This window comes from Cyprinus carpio, chromosome B1, assembly GCF_018340385.1.
Source record: "Cyprinus carpio isolate SPL01 chromosome B1, ASM1834038v1, whole genome shotgun sequence".
Lineage (NCBI taxonomy): Eukaryota > Metazoa > Chordata > Actinopteri > Cypriniformes > Cyprinidae > Cyprinus > Cyprinus carpio.
In genome coordinates this window covers 12936835-12954948 of record NC_056597.1, presented here as the reverse complement: position 1 = coordinate 12954948, position 18114 = coordinate 12936835, and the positions used below count along the sequence as shown (strand labels likewise).

At 34.8% G+C, this 18114-nt stretch overlaps 1 protein-coding gene across 4 annotated transcripts; it reads right to left on the bottom strand.

The window, feature by feature from the left end:
- Nucleotides 1–8676: 8676 nt before the first annotated feature.
- On the bottom strand, nt 8677–16299 carry LOC109096774. Of its 4 annotated transcripts, none has more exons than XM_042716629.1 (9): nt 15226–16299; nt 14730–15071; nt 14602–14643; nt 13317–14445; nt 12554–12643; nt 12106–12367; nt 11624–11944; nt 11260–11541; nt 8677–10118 (listed from the first exon to the last, which is right to left on the bottom strand). In XM_042716629.1, exons 6-9 carry the CDS (start codon nt 12113–12115, stop codon nt 9805–9807), a joined length of 927 nt encoding a protein of 308 aa, XP_042572563.1. In that variant the 5' UTR covers nt 12116–12367; nt 12554–12643; nt 13317–14445; nt 14602–14643; nt 14730–15071; nt 15226–16299; the 3' UTR covers nt 8677–9804. The 4 variants fall into 4 exon arrangements, with proteins under 4 accessions (XP_042572563.1, XP_042572560.1, XP_042572562.1 ...); XM_042716626.1 differs by having other exon boundaries at nt 12050–12367; nt 15226–16297; XM_042716628.1 differs by having other exon boundaries at nt 12050–12367; nt 14602–14631; nt 15226–16297.
- Nucleotides 16300–18114: the final 1815 nt, after the last annotated feature.

Here is an 18114-nt window from a genome sequence, read left to right as displayed (position 1 = left end):
AGATTCTCTTATTATTATTATTTATTTCTTTATCAACATTCCTTTTGACTCTGATTCTCCAGGCGGAGTCTGAAAGTGATCATGGGACAAACTAGAAAAGAGCCATGTACAATAATCACACTGGTAAGGCAGACTGCTGTACCTAGTTTGATTAAAAAACCTCATTTTGGCTGTGAATAACCTCTTTTTCTTTTTCCACAGGTGGAACATCCAGCTCTTATATAATTCAGCAATAGAATTTAAATGGTGTCACATAGATTTTTTTTATATTTTATTGCTAGTTAATGCATATTTATGGGTGTTCACTCTTAATTTGCTGATTTTAATTTTTTCTTTAATCATTACTGTTTGAGAATCTGCTTCAAATAAAAATTCCAGCATCAAACACTGACTTTGATCATTTTGTCACTGTAGTGTATTCTTGTATTCTTAATAGTTAATACATACGACCACTGCTCAAAATCAAGTTTCAGGAGGAGTAAAGGAGTATATTTTCAACATGAAAAAAAAAATAAATAATAACTTTAGACAAAATTAACAGACCATATCATATTTTATTTGGTAAACATATTGATATGTCCAAGCTGAAACAAAAATGTCTTCTGTGAGGGGTGTCTCCATGGTGGGATATCTGGAAAACCAACAACAAATTTATATTCTGAAACAATTAACTGTATATGATATACAATTTTAGAAAACTTTTAATACCTTTCTAATAATGAAACCTTCTGAGCGGCTCAAACAATGAGAACCCAGGATGCCCCCTGTCAGAGACAGGATTGGTTAACAAACTGTCTACAAATTCTGCGGTAATTATTCAGCCCAGTCATGTTTTGTCATGTTTGGTTATTAGCAACATGTTAACACAAAAGAAAATTTCTGAAAAAACCTCTCCAGCTCCAGGAACGGGGCCGATCACCACGGGTAATCAGGAGCAGACGTTACCTTCGGGTCTGCTTTCCCCCTGTTCTGAAAAATGTGAAATATTTTCTTTTAAAGAAAACACAAATACAAGCCCCTGTAGACTACATCATGCAATTAAATTTAATCATCTGAAAGTCACTTTGGATAAATGTGTCTGCTAAATGATTAAATGTAAATTTAAAAATAAATATTTATTAAAATAATGATGTATTAAATATTTTGAATATTAAATATGTTTAACCCCTTAACTGTCACTCATATTTTTGAACATAGACTTGAAAGTGCACTTTCCAAACTAAAATTTTTTTTTAATTCATGAACAAAAACATTTTATAACATGATATTGATGTACCATTTTCGTGGTAATGTAATGTCTGATTTTAAAATGGGTTTTAAAGGATGAATTTTGAGATTTTAAGTTTTCAGTTGATACATCATTTCTGATTATTTCTGAAGTGTGACAGAGAACGAGGCAACGAAGAAGACTTTTTTTTGACAAGGTCAGAACTCCTGCGATGATGATGTAGATTTTTGAGGGTGCACTCTTGTCATAAGTTAATCTATTACTTTTCCTACATAATTTTTAACAAAAAAACACATTTGTTAAAATATCTATTTAGGAGTCTTAGACCTTTCCAACGATATATAGTTTGTCATGATTAGATAAGGATTTAGTGAAGTAAACGTAGGCGTCCCATATACAGGACAGGGTGACAGTTAACAGGTTAATATATTGAGATGTGTCAAATAAAAGTGCATACACTTTAAAAATGCAATACACTTTTCATTTAATCATTTTTCTTTGCCTAATAAATCAGTTAAGAAGGAGGAAAAAATGTTAGGAAAAGGCTTTACAATACCTGGATTGGTTGCACTGGCTGCATTGGTTGCATGGTGTCCTGGGCTTGAACACTTGGGCCAGTGTTCTGGTTTGGTGTCAGTCTCACAGGAGTGTTCCTCAAAGGATATAGATTAGTCAGGAAGAATGGAAAACCCTAAAAACAAAATATGACTTTTTTTTACTCTCCAGAAAAATATAATTATAAAAAAAAGAAATGTGTGGATAAAAACAGAAAAAAAGAAATCCATGAGTGCATGATGTTCCCTTTGAAGTCTTCTGTACCGGGGAAAGATTCTGTGCTGGTAAGCCGTTGTTGGGAATAATGCCAGGTATGGGCTGCTCCTGCTGCAACGGGGGCAACTGTGCTGGGTTCAGCTGGTTTATTTGAGGTGGCAGGAATGGTCCCTGCATAGCAGGGGTAAAGTTGAGCACCTGTGGGGGCTGCTGCTGCTGGATCAGGAAGGGAGGGAAAAAAATGCTGTTCCCTAAGGAGAAAGAGAGCAGAGATTCAAACAAGCCCCTTAGCACCATACTATGCCAACAGAACATACCAAAGTAATTCCTTGTTTCAGGTTAAGAAATTATATATCTCTGTCATATGCAAGGCAAACATGTTTATTCCTGATTTTGTTTTTAAATGTTCAAGCTATCTACATTTTTTCAGTGACTGGAAGCTGATTTACCTGCGCTGGACCCAAAACCTGCCAGAGTGAGTCCATTGAGACGCAAAACCTACAAAGAAGGAACAAATAACAGTAGTGAGCATGACAGAAAACAACTGAATATATAACAACTGAAAATCTTATATCAAAACTGTACTACATATTTTTTTTTAGAAATCTTTGATGAATAGAAAGATGTAATGCTGTTCTTTTGAACTTTTTATTAATTCAAATGCTGTTCTTTTGAACTTTTTATTAATTAATGAATCTCGAAATAAATCGAGAATCAAATCAGCATTTTAGAAGGATTGCTAAAGGGTCATGTGACACTGAAGACTGGAGTATTGATGCTGAAAATGCAGACTTGAAAATATTATAATAGAAAACCATTATTTAAATTTGTAATAATATTTTGAAATATTACTGCTTTTCCTGTGTTTTTGATCGTTTTGGTGATCAAAAAAAAAAAAAAAATTATTAACCCCAAACTTTAAATGGTAGAATTTAATATATAATAATTAGTGTGTCATTTGTGACAAAACTTCACAAGAAAACGTACCTCATTACTGTTTACTTCCAATTATTCCAATTTGTGGATGGTAGATCTGTGAAACACAAACAGTTTTGTAACTATTGATACAAACTGAAAACATGAATTTATTAATGAAGACTTACAGGAGCACAAGTGCAAATGCTGAGAAGACCAGCCATGGAAAAGATGGCCTGAAACTTCATCTTGGTAATCTGTGGATGAAAAATCAATGAGAATGAACATATACTAAAATCAGAAAGATACAGTCCTTAGAATTAAACTATTTAGATATATATTTTAAAAGACTCCTTACTGGTACTGTCTATATATACTACTAATACTACAGTCAATAAATGCAGAGTATTAGAGAAAATAAAAGTACATTCAAGACAGAGCAGAAGTGCAAACTATTAGCGTCTTTTCCCCTTTGCTTTTAAACTGGTGCATGTCCTCTTATAATATCAGGTTGTAGCTGTGAGTGACACATACAGTGTGTCATGTGTCTCAATTTGTCTATACCGCATCATATATAGACATGTATCATTATGGTCAAATGAGCTGCTAATTGTTTTCATTAATTTATTGTCTGGGTTTGAGTATGTATATGTACAGTATGTGTTTGATGAGACATCAGCTATCATTATGATATTATACAAAGTTACTTAAAACATTTAATGCATAACTCAAATAGAACAGATGCACCCGTGCCAAGATCAGGATTGAGCTTTGTCACAGACTAATAAGCAGACTGAATGGATAGCTGTTTGCTCTGTCAGGTAAAGAGACAAATTATTGTCTGACTGAGAATGGAAAAAAAAAACAAGATTGAATCATTCTCTTCAAAACAATAATTATGGTAATTTGTGTGGTCATCTTTATTCAGTAATTACATGGTTTAAGGGCTGAGTATCCCAGACAGAAGAACCAGACACAAATGGTTTGTGTTTCCTCAGCTGTGGTGTACCTTTCTCATTTCTAAACTGTTCAGGAACCTTAAGACTCCAGTAGATGGCATTATAATACAATCAGCCAATATCTAACTATGCTTTCTATTTTTGACAAATAGTCACCAGCTACACCCAGCATGTCTGATTACGTAACCCAATTTGTAATCAATTTTATAGGTTTTTTTATAGGCAGAAAAAAAGCTGTATATTTCTTAGAATTTTTGAAATTCTGTCTGTCTGTACCTGGGAAGTGAGTATCTGTCCTTGATAAGCACAATATTATTGTGACACAAACCATTTGCACACTACATTAGAAGGTTAACACTTGTTCAACACCTATCTTACAATGATAAAAATTCTGTCCTTGATAAGCACAATATTATTGTGACACAAACCATTTGCACACTCATGAAAATACCCATAGTGAATCATGCATACACATACACATACACATTTGGGGTCTGGAATGATTTTCTGAACCAAGTCCGTTATGGTCACGAAGGCTTCGTTTATTGGATCAAAAAAAAAAAAAAAAAAAAAACAGTAATGAGATAGTATTTCAATTTAAAATAACTGTTTCTATTTTAATATATTTTAAAATGTTATTTCTGTAATAGATATTCAGCAGCCATTACTCAAGTGTCACATGATCCTTTAGAAAGCATTCAAAGTGTTTAAATAAATAAAGCTGTTGTGCTGCTTAATAATGTGTGGAAATCATAATATATGATTTTTGATGATTGTTATATTATAAGTCAAAATGTATCAAAATGTTTAAAAGCACAAAATTAATTTTAAATCTCTCTACTGACACTTTTGATCAATTTAATGCATCCTCGCTGAATAAATGTCTTACTGACCTAAACTTTTAAATGGTATATTATGATCAAACCAACAAATCTGAGCAGCTTGATATCTAAGAGCAACAGTCTAAGAGACAATAAAGAAATGAATAAAATAAATATAAGAAATAATATATATATTATTATTATTATTATTATTATTATTTCTTATATTTATTTTATTAATTTATTTATTGTCCATATCTATGTAAATTTGATGAGTTGCGACTTTTTCTGTCCTGATGCCAACCAGTTTCGACATGCTCTTAGTCTGAATTATAATATTTGTAATGGATTTCTTTAAATAGCAGTCTATCTGGACCAGTGTCCATATCATAAATTAGCTTTGTCAGAGACTGACAAACAAAAAAAAATAATAATACACAGCCTTAATGTGAGGTACTGAAACAAATTAGGGACGGGGAATAGATAACAGTGATAACTTGATAAACTCGTTTTTAAAACAGTGATGATGAAGATGATTATCATGGTGGTATTATTTGTATGATTATATTATTAATTTTATAAATTTACATTGTTAAACAATAACATAGTGTAGCGTTTTTAACTTTAAGAACACTGTTGTCAGTAGATGGCAATATAACACAATGAATAAAGAAACAGGTGTGGTCATAATATTATCATATGATGAAGAGGGTGAAATCAAAGGAGAAAATATTCACAGTTGCAACAAACTAGTGACTTTTATTCAGTATTCAGTATAAACATTTGTTACAGATAGTGACAATTTGTCAGTATAAAGCAAAGCATTAGACAGGTTACTCCACATTTTACTTAGCTGTGAATATTCTAAATTAAAAATGACATTTATTGCAGATAAGAGAAGATATCTTGAAAGGATCTGTGAAAAGAAACAAACTCAGTCAGCTTCTCAGCAAGAGTATTAATTATCGTACATTAAAATCAGTGTATAACTGCCAACAAATGTATAAAACACACCTAAGCTATTTCAACACATGCATCACTCAGATTTACCCAACAGGGTTTCCAGACACAGCAGGGTTGACTTGAGCTGGCATCTGTAGTATGCAAATGATAAATTATATTATGCAGGCTACGAATCAACAGATTTTAGAAAGACACAAAATAATTATTCTACAAACAGGTGGTCTTGCTGTGGTCCTTCTGAGGAAGGAGCGCTGAGAAGAAATGATTTAACACTGTTAGAAAGGTGGATGGCAGGGAATCCTGACTTTGAGTATTGCATAAACACTATGGCTAAACAAGGAAGTTACAGTACATGTTTTACTAAGAACATACATATCAGTTAAAGTTAGGTATTAGTAGTTTTAGACACTACACTAAAAGTAAATAGGATAAAGTTAAAGGTATTTACAGAGAAGATTTTGGATTAGTGGCCAAAAATAACAATGGTTAAAAAACAATGGTTTTGCCTGTAATTGCTTTATAAAATGTACCTTAAATCTATTCAGTGAGCCTGGTGGTACAGCTTGATTGTTTCCAGTAGGGCCTTGTCCAGTCTAAAAGCATTAGGAATGAGTTCATGAACATATTTATAGCCCATACATTTAATTTATAGCATTAGAATAGTATTAGCAACTAGAAGGGTTGTTTTGTACCGCAGCTTGTTGTTGCAGAGGGATCATGGCTGGTTGATTCTGGGGTCCACCAATGTAATACAGCAACCCCTGTTGATCAGAGCAGTCCAAACAAAACAACATCCCAAATTACATTCATTCAGACAGAAATAAATGTATATTATTACACAAACATAGTGAATGAAAATGAATAAATACCCCATTAGATGAAACAAAAGGGTAAGCCAACTGAGGTCCGATGTTGAGGGGACTGAAGGGAACTGGTGGTGGCTGCTGAAGCACATATGGAAAAAGAGCAGAAGAGTTAGTATTTGTCTGTGTAAGACATTATCTTTTAGTGGGATATTCAAAGTATTTAAAGGAATAATTCACCCAAAAATGAACATTTTCTTAACCTCAGGCCAACCAAGATTACTATAGATGAATTTGTCACTTCATCAGAACAGGTTTAGAGAAATCTATCATTACATCATTTGCTCACCAATGGATCCTCTGCAGTGAATGGGTGCCGTCAGATTGAGAGTAAAAACAGCTGATAAAAACATTACAATTATCCACAAGTAATCAACATGACTCCAGTCCATGAATTAATGTATTGTGAAGTGAAAAGTTGTGTGTTTGTAACAAACAAATCCAGTATTAAGATGTTTTCAACGTCAAAACGTAGCTGAGTGAGTGAGACCACAAGAGGGAATGGATATTTTCACTGGAGGCATTATTATGGATCTATTTCGGCCTGAAGTGATGGTTTAAAAATGCCTTAACAGATTTGTTTCTTATGAACACAGCTTTTCACTTTACAAGGCATTAATTGATGTACTGGAGTCGTGTGGATTACTTGTAGATTATTGTGGTGTTTTTATCAGCTGTTTGGACTCTCATTCTGACGTCACCCATTCACTGCAGAGGATCCATTGGTGAGCAAGTAATGTAATGCTACATTTCTCCAAATCAGGTTTGATGAAGAAACAAACTCATTCACATCTTTGATGGTCTGAGTGAACTTTCAGTTAATTTTCTTTTTTGGGAGAACTGTTCTTTTAAATGGTAAATTTTCAGTTCCTACCTGCGCTAACGGAGGCTGTCCAATAACAGCTGGACCACCAGAAAGCACAGGTGGATTCAGACCACCCACCAGTACAGGGTTAGGTCCATTTACACCAGTAACCAGACCACCATTCAGACCGCTGATAAGTCGCAGCTTCTAAAAATAAGTACAGCTTAAAGTGCCAATGTTAACAAACCTAATAGATCTGATGATATGAATGATTTACCTTAGCTGAGGTGATCTAGAAGAGAAGGAAGGATCAAAGTGATCAAAACATGTAGATGAACTGATAAATCATGAATGACCAAAAAAACATAGTTTCCTGATTAAATCAGTGTACTCACATCAGCAATTACAGTCAGAACCATAAAGATGATAAAGTACTTCATATTGCAACCTGAAAAATAGCACACTTTAAATTACTTTAAAAAGCCTGAATTTGATACTAATGAACCAATTTTTACAATTTAAAGATTTTTACTCCTATGTCTCAGTAGCAAAAAATGTTTCTGGCACTCACCTGTTTCTCGCTCCAGTTGTGATTTGCTCTGACATGTGCAGTGCAGTATAGATCTCCACAGCTTTTTTATTGAGCTGAATGATCTAGCTCAGCCAATCGGAGTTCAACACTAATACAGTTGTGTTTATCAGCAGGGTATTTGAAAGCATTAGTTATGTTATGATTTTGTTATGCAGATATTTTTAAGTTTACCACAAGGATATCTTTTGGCAGAATTTGTGGTCATTTGAGTTTTTAAGGATTTTCGTGACTAAACACACATAGAAGTACACACAACATAAAGTCACATGGCATCATCGTGTACTCTGTAGACTGCACAGACATGCAAAAACAGAGATGTGGTTTGAGCTATAGTTTTGCTCATGACCTATATGAAAACATGGTTTGATCCTGGTCTGAATGTCTTAGGTCTTAGATCATTTGCATGGTCATGTAGTCAACAAACATAAGCTCCATAGGCCATGATGCCACAAAAGCAGTTAACTAAAAAACTTTTCAAAAATGTTGAAAATATATAAAAATATGGACAGAGAAAAAGTTTTATCTGGGGATTTTAGCTTTCGAAGATTTTGAAGATATGTATAACCAATGCTTAAATACAATTGCTGTTAATAGGTTGCTGGATTTTACATAGTTCTCACTTTTGAAAAAAATTTTTACTATTTTAATCTAAAATCTACTTTTTGTTCATTACTTATGCTGGATTTTACATAGTTCTCACTTTTGGTAACGTTAATATCATTCTATAACATGGGAAATAAAACGAGCAGTTGAGTCCTATAACTTTTGACTGGTATTGTTTATTTTTTTCCTGAATAAACAAGTACACATTTCACATAATTTCTTCATGTTTGTTGTTACTGGATTCACAAAACATCATTGCGATGGATGGATAGATAGATAGATAGGTTCTAAAAACAGCTAAGACATTTCGTTTAGCAGATAAATATACCCTTTAATCACTGAATGCTTTGAATTTGCTTGATCACACATTCATATAATAGAAATGTTGATACAAAAGTTAATAAAACACAAGACATTTAAAGATACAGTTCAAACAAATAATTGTACATAATTGTAATAATTGTTGTAAATAATAGCAGCAAGAAAAACAGCAGAATAATGCTTGAAAAGCATCAGCACAGTACCAGCAAAAGGTGGGTTTCCAGTGTGGGCATGTCTGACATCATCATCATTATGGTAAGAATAATAGTTGTGCAGCCCCACCGTGTCTGGCTCAACCCTAATGACTTAAGATGTCTGTCAGCAATGTAAACATATCAGGAAAAAGATCACTAAATAATCATACTATTTTAAGTGCATTTTGTGGATAACAAGAGGCCACTATAAAAACCTAAAAACTGGTATGAATTCCCCATCTTATGATTGTACATTCACTTTACACATAAATAAATAAACAGCACTTTCAGAGGGGACAATGTACAGTAGTACAGATGTAGATCAGTGGATCAGACATATCAGTGACCTAGTAAAAAGGCTTGTTAAGGAAGGCAGTTCATATTTTCACTAAAATAATCATTCCTGAGCTAAGCAATATATAATTGCTTTCTTATTAGAAATACAGAATTCGTCACAAAGTGCTGTTATATGACCAAAGCCTTGCATTGCTTAGCACCAGAGTATATTTTTTGGATTTAATTAGCCTGCATCAAATTTATAGGACACATAAATGAAATGATCAGCTGTCTTACAGTCCCCCAGTCTTGCCTGAAAGGTAAAGGTAACTGTGCATTTTCTGCAGCAGCTCCAAGGCTTTGGAATGAGCTACCTCTGTCTTCATATCTGTAATATCCCTTACATTAAGTGCATTTCAGAGTTCTCTAAACACTCACTTGTTTTGTTCATTTACGCTAATTTCTTTCATTCTTATAACTGAGGTAATATAGATTATTCCTCAGCAATGTTGTCCTGCTTCTCAGTGGTCAATATCACAGGCATGGTCTCCTCTACTGGTAGGCCTGGATAATCTTCAAGATCCCCTGACATATTTGGATTGGTTTCTTGTTGTGGCACTCCAATGTATGCAGACTCTCTCTGTGATGACTCTATAACCACAATAGACTCTCTGGCATTATAATAGGAGCGATTTTCTGGCACTTGTGACTTTCTATGATATTTACACCAAAGGAACAGACCAATGAAAAGGAGGACTAAAAAAGGAAATGCTAACAGAGCCACAAAGGAACGGTTCCGGGCCACACCTGTGGATGAGACAGAAAAGAGCACGGTTCTCAAAGCAAAAGTTAAAACAACCTGAAAAACTTCAATAAAAAAACAGTATGCAATAATAATATTGTGTAAATATTATCCTTATTAAAATCATAAATGGGTGGTGCTATATTGGGACCTTACTTTTCAGTGTCCAGGAAGGGAGCCATGTTTATATGTAGTTATATATGGTTATGTATGGAGAATACTTTGAAAGACTATGTGTCTGGCTGAACATATAGAGTACATTCTAGCATTCACGTTAAAAATGAGGCATATTTTGGGCTTAACAGTATGAGCTGTACGTGTCGAGGTCGATATGCCAGCCTGTCTTAAAAATTTGAGGACACCACATCAAACTTCAGTTATAGGCCTATTAAATACCTGTTAAACATTTTATATTAACTTTTGGAATATTTTCTTCCTAATAAAATAAACACCTCTTCGAGCTGATATATGCCAGGGGAAAAGGGAGATGAATACATTTACATTTAGTCATTTAGCAGACGCTTTTGTCCAAAGCGACTAATAAACAAGGACAATGGAAGCAATCAAAATCAACAAGAGTATTGATATACAAGTGCTATAACAAGTCTCATTTAGCTTAACGCAGTACACGTACAGTAGCAAGGTTTTTTTTTTTAAAATAATAAATAAAAAGAAAACAGATAGAATAGAAAAAGAATAGAGCAAGCTAGTGTTAGAGGTCTTTTTTTGCTTTTGTTAATTGTATAATAAATGAAAAAAAAAAAACCGATAAAAATACAAAAAGATTAGAAAGCTAGTGTTATTTTTTTTTTTTTTTTTTTTTTTTAAGAAAACAATCAGCAAATGAATAGAGTGCAAGTCTAAAAGGGACTTTTTTTATAAGAATAGAATAGAGAGTGCTATATATCCTGAATAGGATCGGGAAAATGCGGAATTGAAATTGGGTCTATCACAGGTCCTTACTCGCCACACCACTGTTCTTGTGATCATAAGTTTGTTTTTGTTTTTTCTTAATTTTGTCAACCAGTGAGTGGAGTTAAGCGTAAATAGACTTGCCCATCAAAATGGGCTACTTGCACTTAGTAAAAACAGACACTCCGATATTTGAAACATTAAAAATTTAAATTTGTTTTATTTAAAACTTACCCTCAACAGTGACAGTGTTGATACTAATGACTTCACCCATGTTGTCTTTCACAGTAAATGTCCCTCCATCAGAGGATGTTAATCCTCGCAGCACGAGGGAGTGATTCATGACAGATACTCTGTTATTATAGTCGAGGGAACATGTAGTGTTGTTTCCTGTCACATTGCAAACCTGGATCTCCTCTGTATCAGAACCGGTGAAAGTTACCGTCACAGAGTCAGAGCCGAACAGGTCCAGGGTGAGATTATCACCAAACTTTTTTACACAGAGCTTTTGATGAGCTGCAGAAAGAATTGCACATTTTAGTTAAACAAATCTTACTTTTCTGGAGAAAAAAAAAACTAACATATAAAAAATAACAACCTGTAACAATGAGACTGACAGCACTAGGATAACCGTGTTCCTCATCTGTATTGTGATAGCATCGGTACAATCCCTTATCTGATGTGGTGACCCCGAGTATGTTAAGGGAAAGATCTCCATCCTTATAATGATGTAGTGAAACCGATGCCCTTTCTGTAAAACCGGAGCCATATTTTGTATGTCCTTTTTGAACCTGTAATACCATTTGGTCATCTTTATTCCATAGGATGTTCACAGAATCATCAGCAATCGTTTTCTCTGTGCGTGCGTAGCAGGGTAGTGTGACGTTGCCACTGACTGAGACGCTCACAGTAGTGGGTACTAAACATTGAAAAGACATAAAACAAAGAATAAGATCACATCTAACAGTGGTAAGCTAACTACAGTTTTGATCTAATACCATGCTTAACTGAAGTAAGAACATACCAAAAACTTCCAAGTGGAATTTACAAAGCAATTCTAAATCACACGTGGCTTCATACCAGCCTTCATCGTTGTACAGAACAGGAGACATTATTAGAGACAGGTTTCCAGAATTTATCTTTTCATGGGATAGGTGTACTCTGTTCTTAAAACTGGATCCTTCTGTGCATCTCCCTTGGACACATCGTAGGACATCCAACTTTTCATTTTTAGTTGTTAATGCCCATAAAACATCCCCATTACACGTCTTGTAGCAAGGGATAATTGCAGTATCCCTCACTTTCACTGCAACAGGGACTGACATTCCACCGAGACAGAGAGCTAGAAGGAAAGAGAGGATTAAAAAAAAAAAAGTAATTTTGTTAGGAATATGAGGAGCTTAGCTGAACAGAGCTCAATGAGCAGCGAAATGTGGTTGTGAGGACAGATTCCACTGCTTATTGAAAGTAATCAAGAACTGTGGTCGCAATGTAATAATTCATCAAGAAAAAGAAATTGACATCTTACCAAAGAGTAATAGAAGACAATAACTGTGGACCCCTGATAAACTCCAGGTTGGCGAATGGCCAAATGGTATCATAGCTGGTCTGACAGTCTCTAGAATGGGAGCATTTATGAAAGAGTGAAAAAATAATAAATTAAGACAAAAGAATGTAATTTATTTAACTTTTGGAAATTAAAAAATTGAGCAAAGCACCTCCAGTCAATCATTCATCTGTGTTACAATGTCTTACATTTTTAGGAATAAATAAGAGTGAGATTAATGTTAAGCAAAACAAATGTGATAACAATTTAATTAACCTCATAATAAATACATAAATATATAATGTACTTTCAGAATGTGTTTTTAAATTGCTTTATTATGTGAAGTGCATTAGCACTGTACATTTCATTATGCAATAAATTCTTTGTTATAATCCATCCAACTTCTATTCTTCTTTTATTATATTTTATTTCATGAGTTTTTGCTCTTTAATGATTTTTTTTTTATTTTATTATTATTAAATTATTATTATTATTATTATTATTATTATTATTATTATTATTATTCTCCAGTACGTAAAAACAAAGCTGTTGCTTTGGCACTGCTTTGACTGCACTTAACACTTTAAAGCACTGGTTTAAAAACTGTAAAATTCAATTTTGAAAAATATTAAATCAAATATTTGATTATCTTATTTTTGATTTACATCAGATATGTTCAGATGACAAATGTTGAAAATGTTCATATGAAAACAAACCACGTCTATAAATAAGAGACTTTACACACCTGTTCTGGCCTTGCTTTGAGTTTTACAGACTCTAGGAATTTTCCGAAAGCAGTTCTTTGGAATTCTGTTGACAAATTGTCAGCCTGCGTCGTTTAAGTCGAAAATGAATAACAATGTGCTAAACTGTAGTCCATCGACTTAAAAACTCCGATCAACTTAAACCAGCGGCATCCATCGAAGATATATTGTGTAATTATAGGCCTATTAATCGATCAGACGTTGGAGAGTCCGGACGTAGAAGCTGTACCAACGCCATCTTGCCATACATTCTGAATAAGGGGTGAGGGGGCCGCTAGGGGGCCTCCTAAACTTCCAAATGAACAAGTAAAACGCTAAATCCGTTAAACATTTATAAGCTTGCGGTTTGTTCAAAGTCCCTTACAGTCTTTGGGTTTGTTGTAGAAAAACATCTAGTAGCAAGATTTTTTTATTATTGAGATGAACAGTGAGGAAGCTTAAAGTAACACTGATAACCACTGATCTTAACGTATGGTCCTTACACACATTATTTAAGTAAATTAGCCCATTTAACACCACATACATCATTATATTTTTATAAGAAAGACACAGTGATCAAATAGATTGCTTTTTTTTTTAAGCTTTTTTAAAAATTGAGGCCACCCTGGCCATCAAAAGTGCAAGTGAAAGCATACAAAGAAAATTGTAAGATAATTCTTCAGGTGTTTTGTGTAAGATTACTACATTACATTTTTGAAAGAAAAAGTAAACTGACTTGTATCAACTTCCCACAAAATGAACTTCTTTATTAAGTAAATGAATGCAAAAAAAAAAAGAAAAAAGAAATAATAATAATAATGAATATACTGTATTACAAAGTTCTCAAATCCTCAATATGACAGGGCAATGTTACTTTTATGAAAACAGACAATACAAAAAAGTTCATACTTGAGGCATTGCCTACTTTTATGGTGAATCCCAGTGTTTCTCTTATATTTCAGTGTTGTAGATGTTTTTTTGTCTTAATATGTACCACAGAAACCGCCAGTAACATTACCAGTAGACCAAAACACAAAACTGCTGCAAAAACTTGGTAATGTAGAGAGGGTCCATTTAAACCTCCTGATTCATCTGTTTTGTTCTCTCCTTTTTTCTCTCTTCCTGACAAATCTGTTGAAATATCATAAAGAAGTAGTCTATAATAAATAAGAATTAAATTTGAGGGCCAGGGAACAATTTTTTTCAAATGCTTTTTATGCTAGATTTATTTCATACGAACAACAGAGATGGTTTGTAAATCCTTAGAAAAAAGCTTTCTAGTCTCACCTTGTACATGATCAGATGTTTTTTGTTTATCTTGTTGATTTGCTAAAAAAAACACAAATAAAAGATGAGCAAAAGAATCACTATAAAAATGTTTCCATATTTCACAAGAAATGAAATGTCACACTTACTGTGTAGTTGCACTCCTTTATCAAAGTCCAAGCGTTTTTGATATGATGTTGCACAATAGTATGTGGCGAGATCGCTGGTGGAGACGTGGAGAATTCTCAGTCCAGTCATCTGCATCTCCATAAAGCCCTCAAAATGAGTTTCATTATAATTCCAGACAACAGACAGTTCTCCAGTGTGTTTCAGACTTGTTACCATCAGAGCCATCAGCCGCCCCTCACTGATCTTCAGCCAGTGGATCTCAAAGTAGACAGACAGGTTACACATCAGTGCCACTGTCTCTCCAAGTTTAACTTCTTTCAACTCTACTGCTTCTAAATGCTTCAGGGGTGAAACGAGGAGAACTGACAGAAAGCAAGCAAAGGGATTTGATCCAGCTCGTTTAGAATTGCACCAAATATATTTTTTTGTAACAGACATATTGAAGTAATTATTTGGAGCCATGATTGCACTTAATTATCTTTAAAAAAAAAAAACAACGACAAAAAATTACTTTACCTGTTAAAGCGATTAAACATGATAACACCATTGTGAATGTGTAGTCATAGTCCAGTGTTTGCTTGATTTCTGAAGAACTGCTAGATTTCCAGTCAAAGGAAGTAAAACCCCTCTTTCTGCTCACTCCCAGTTTGCGTGGGTTTTTAAAATTTCCATCTGTGCTGTTATTGGTAACCTATGAACCTACAGTTAAAGTAATTCCCCACTAAAATATGCTTAACCAATAAAGGCCATTTAGGAATAAAAAAAATTAAGAAATGAGATGAAGAACTGAGAAATGAAGATTTTTGCAAGTTATGTTCTCACTTGCGATTGAGGTGAAACGAAACTGTTCTTTGTTTTTCTTCTCTATATCAAAAGGTTTACTTCTGGGTGCTAAAGGTGACATTTCAGACACCAAATTCTGTTCTGAGATCAGAGTCATAACAATGCTCTATTTTGCAGCAGGAAGTTGTTTGGCCAAAGGAAATAGGTTTACCCACATTTAAGAGCTTAAGTTGTGAAAGCCACAAACTACATGCATTTTTGTTTTGAACATTGATATAGTGTCTTGATAAAGACTTTGGAAAACATTGGAAAACATTTTTAAATAGTAGTAAAAATAGCACTGGTTTGGAAACTCAAGAGATGCATGTCAAAACCATGTTGGGTGGAAAAAATCATAAAACTTCTGATTAGAAGCAGGACACTTTATGTACAACATACATTCCTGGTTTTGTAAAAAGTTCTCTTTAGGCAGAAAAGAAGAAAGATATATAAAATGGCATGTCATCCTGTTTGCTAAGTGTGGTTGTAGTTATGGTTGTCATGGAAGGAGTTGAAGTTTCAGAAGCTTTTAAATAGTTTGTGGTTTCAATACATTTAAATTGATACAAACTTTATCATCATGTATTCTGATTCACTTGAAGATGGGGAGCACACTCACCAAATTGTATTTTACCTTCACGTAAGTGTAGCTGTCATTTGAATTTTTTTTTAACACTGCAGTATTGTTGTATTCCACAATAAGTTACCAGTAATATTGCACATTTTAGTACATTGAAATGGACATTCCACAGTAAAGCAGTGATTTTGCGCTGAATTGCAGATAAAAAATAATACAAAAAATACATCTCTTATTTGGGATGCCATTCATCATTCTACACTGAACAAAACTATAAACGCAACACTTGTTTTTGACCCCATTTTTCATGAGCTGAACTCAAAGATCTAAGACTTTTTCTATGTACACAAAAGGCCTATTTCTCTCAAATATTGTTCACAAATCTGTCTAAATCTGTGTTAGTGAGCACTTCTCCTTTGCCGAGATAATTCATCTACCTCACAGGTGTGGCATATCAAGATGCTGATTAGACAGCACGATTATTGCACAGGTGTGCCTTAGGCTGGCCACAATAAAAGTCCACTCTAAAATGTGCACATTGGGGGGGTCCGAAACCTTCTGGTGTGACCACCATAGAGTTGAACACATCTCCCTTCAACATAGAGTTGTTGTTGATTGTGGCCTGTGGAATGTTGGTCCACTCCTCTTCAATGGCTGTGCGAAGTTGCTGGATATTGGCAGGAGCTGGAACACACTGTCGTATACGCCAATCCAGAGCATCCCAAACATGCTCAATGGGTGACATGTCTGTTGAGTATGCTGGCCGTGCAAGAACTAGGATGTTTTCAGCTTCCAGGAATTGTGTACAGATCCTTGCAACATGGGGCCGTGCATTATCATGCTGCAACATGAGGTGATGGTCGTGGATGAATGGCACAACAATGGGCCTCAGGATCTCGTCACGGTATCTCTGTACATTCAAAATGGCATCAATAAAATGCACCTGTGTTTGTTGTCCATAACATACGCCTGCCCATACCATAACCCCACCGCCACCATGGGCCACTCGATCCATAACGTTGTCATCAGCAAACCGCTCAACCACACGACGTCATACACTCTGTCTGCCACCTGCCCTGTACAGTGAAAACCGGGATTCATCCATGAAGAGAACACCTCTCCAAAGTGCCAGACGCCATCGAATGTGAGCATTTGCCCACTCAGGTCGGTTACGACAACGAACTGCAGTCATGTCGAGACCCTTGATGAGGACGATGAGCATGCAGATGAGCTTCCCTGAGATGGTTTCTGACAGTTTGCGCAGAAATTCTATGGTTATGCAAACCGATTGTTGCAGCAGCTGTCTGGGTGACTGGTCTCAGACGATCTTGGAGGTGAAGATGCTGGATGTGGAGGTCCTGGGCTGGTGTGGTTACACGTGGTCTGTGGTTGTGAGGCCGGTTGGATGTACTGCCAAATTATCTAAAACGCCTTTGGAGACAGGTTATGTTAGAGAAACGAACATTCAATTCACGGGCAACAGCTCTGGTGGACATTCTTGCAGTCAGTATGCCAATTGCACGCTCCCTCAAAACTTGCGACATCTGTGGCATTGTGCTGTGTGATAAAACTGCACATTTTAGAGTGGCCTTTTATTGTGGCCAGCCTAAGGCACACCTGTGCAATAATCGTGCTGCCTAATCAGCATCTTGATATGCCACACCTGTGAGGTAGATGAATTATCTCGGCAAAGGAGAAGTGCTCACTAACACAGATTTAGACAGATTTGTGAAACAATATTTGAGAGAAATAGGCCTTTTGTGTACATAGAAAAAGTCTTAGATCTTTGAGTTCAGCTCATGAAAAATGGGGACAAAAACAAAAGGGTTGCGTTTTTAATTTTGTTCAGTGTAATAATGGCTTATATGAAGACATGGTTTGGAATTTCTGAGGGCAAGTAAAAGTGATATGTAACTTTAGTTTAGACCAACATCCTTAACAATACAGAAAATGTAAATACACATGATAATAGAAATAGAAAAAAAAAACAGTACAGAAATTTATTA

Excerpts from the sequence above, each read along its gene's own strand:
- LOC109096774 (XM_042716626.1), bottom strand. The coding sequence starts at position 12,626 with ATGATACCATTTGGCCATTCGCCAACCTGGAGTTTATCAGGGGTCCAC. Across the intron at positions 12,368-12,553 it reads TTGTCTTCTATTACTCTTTG|CTCTCTGTCTCGGTGGAATG; the intron begins GTAAGATGTCAA and ends CTTTCCTTCTAG. Across the intron at positions 11,945-12,049 it reads ATTCCACTTGGAAGTTTTTG|TACCCACTACTGTGAGCGTC; the intron begins GTATGTTCTTAC and ends TTCAATGTTTAG.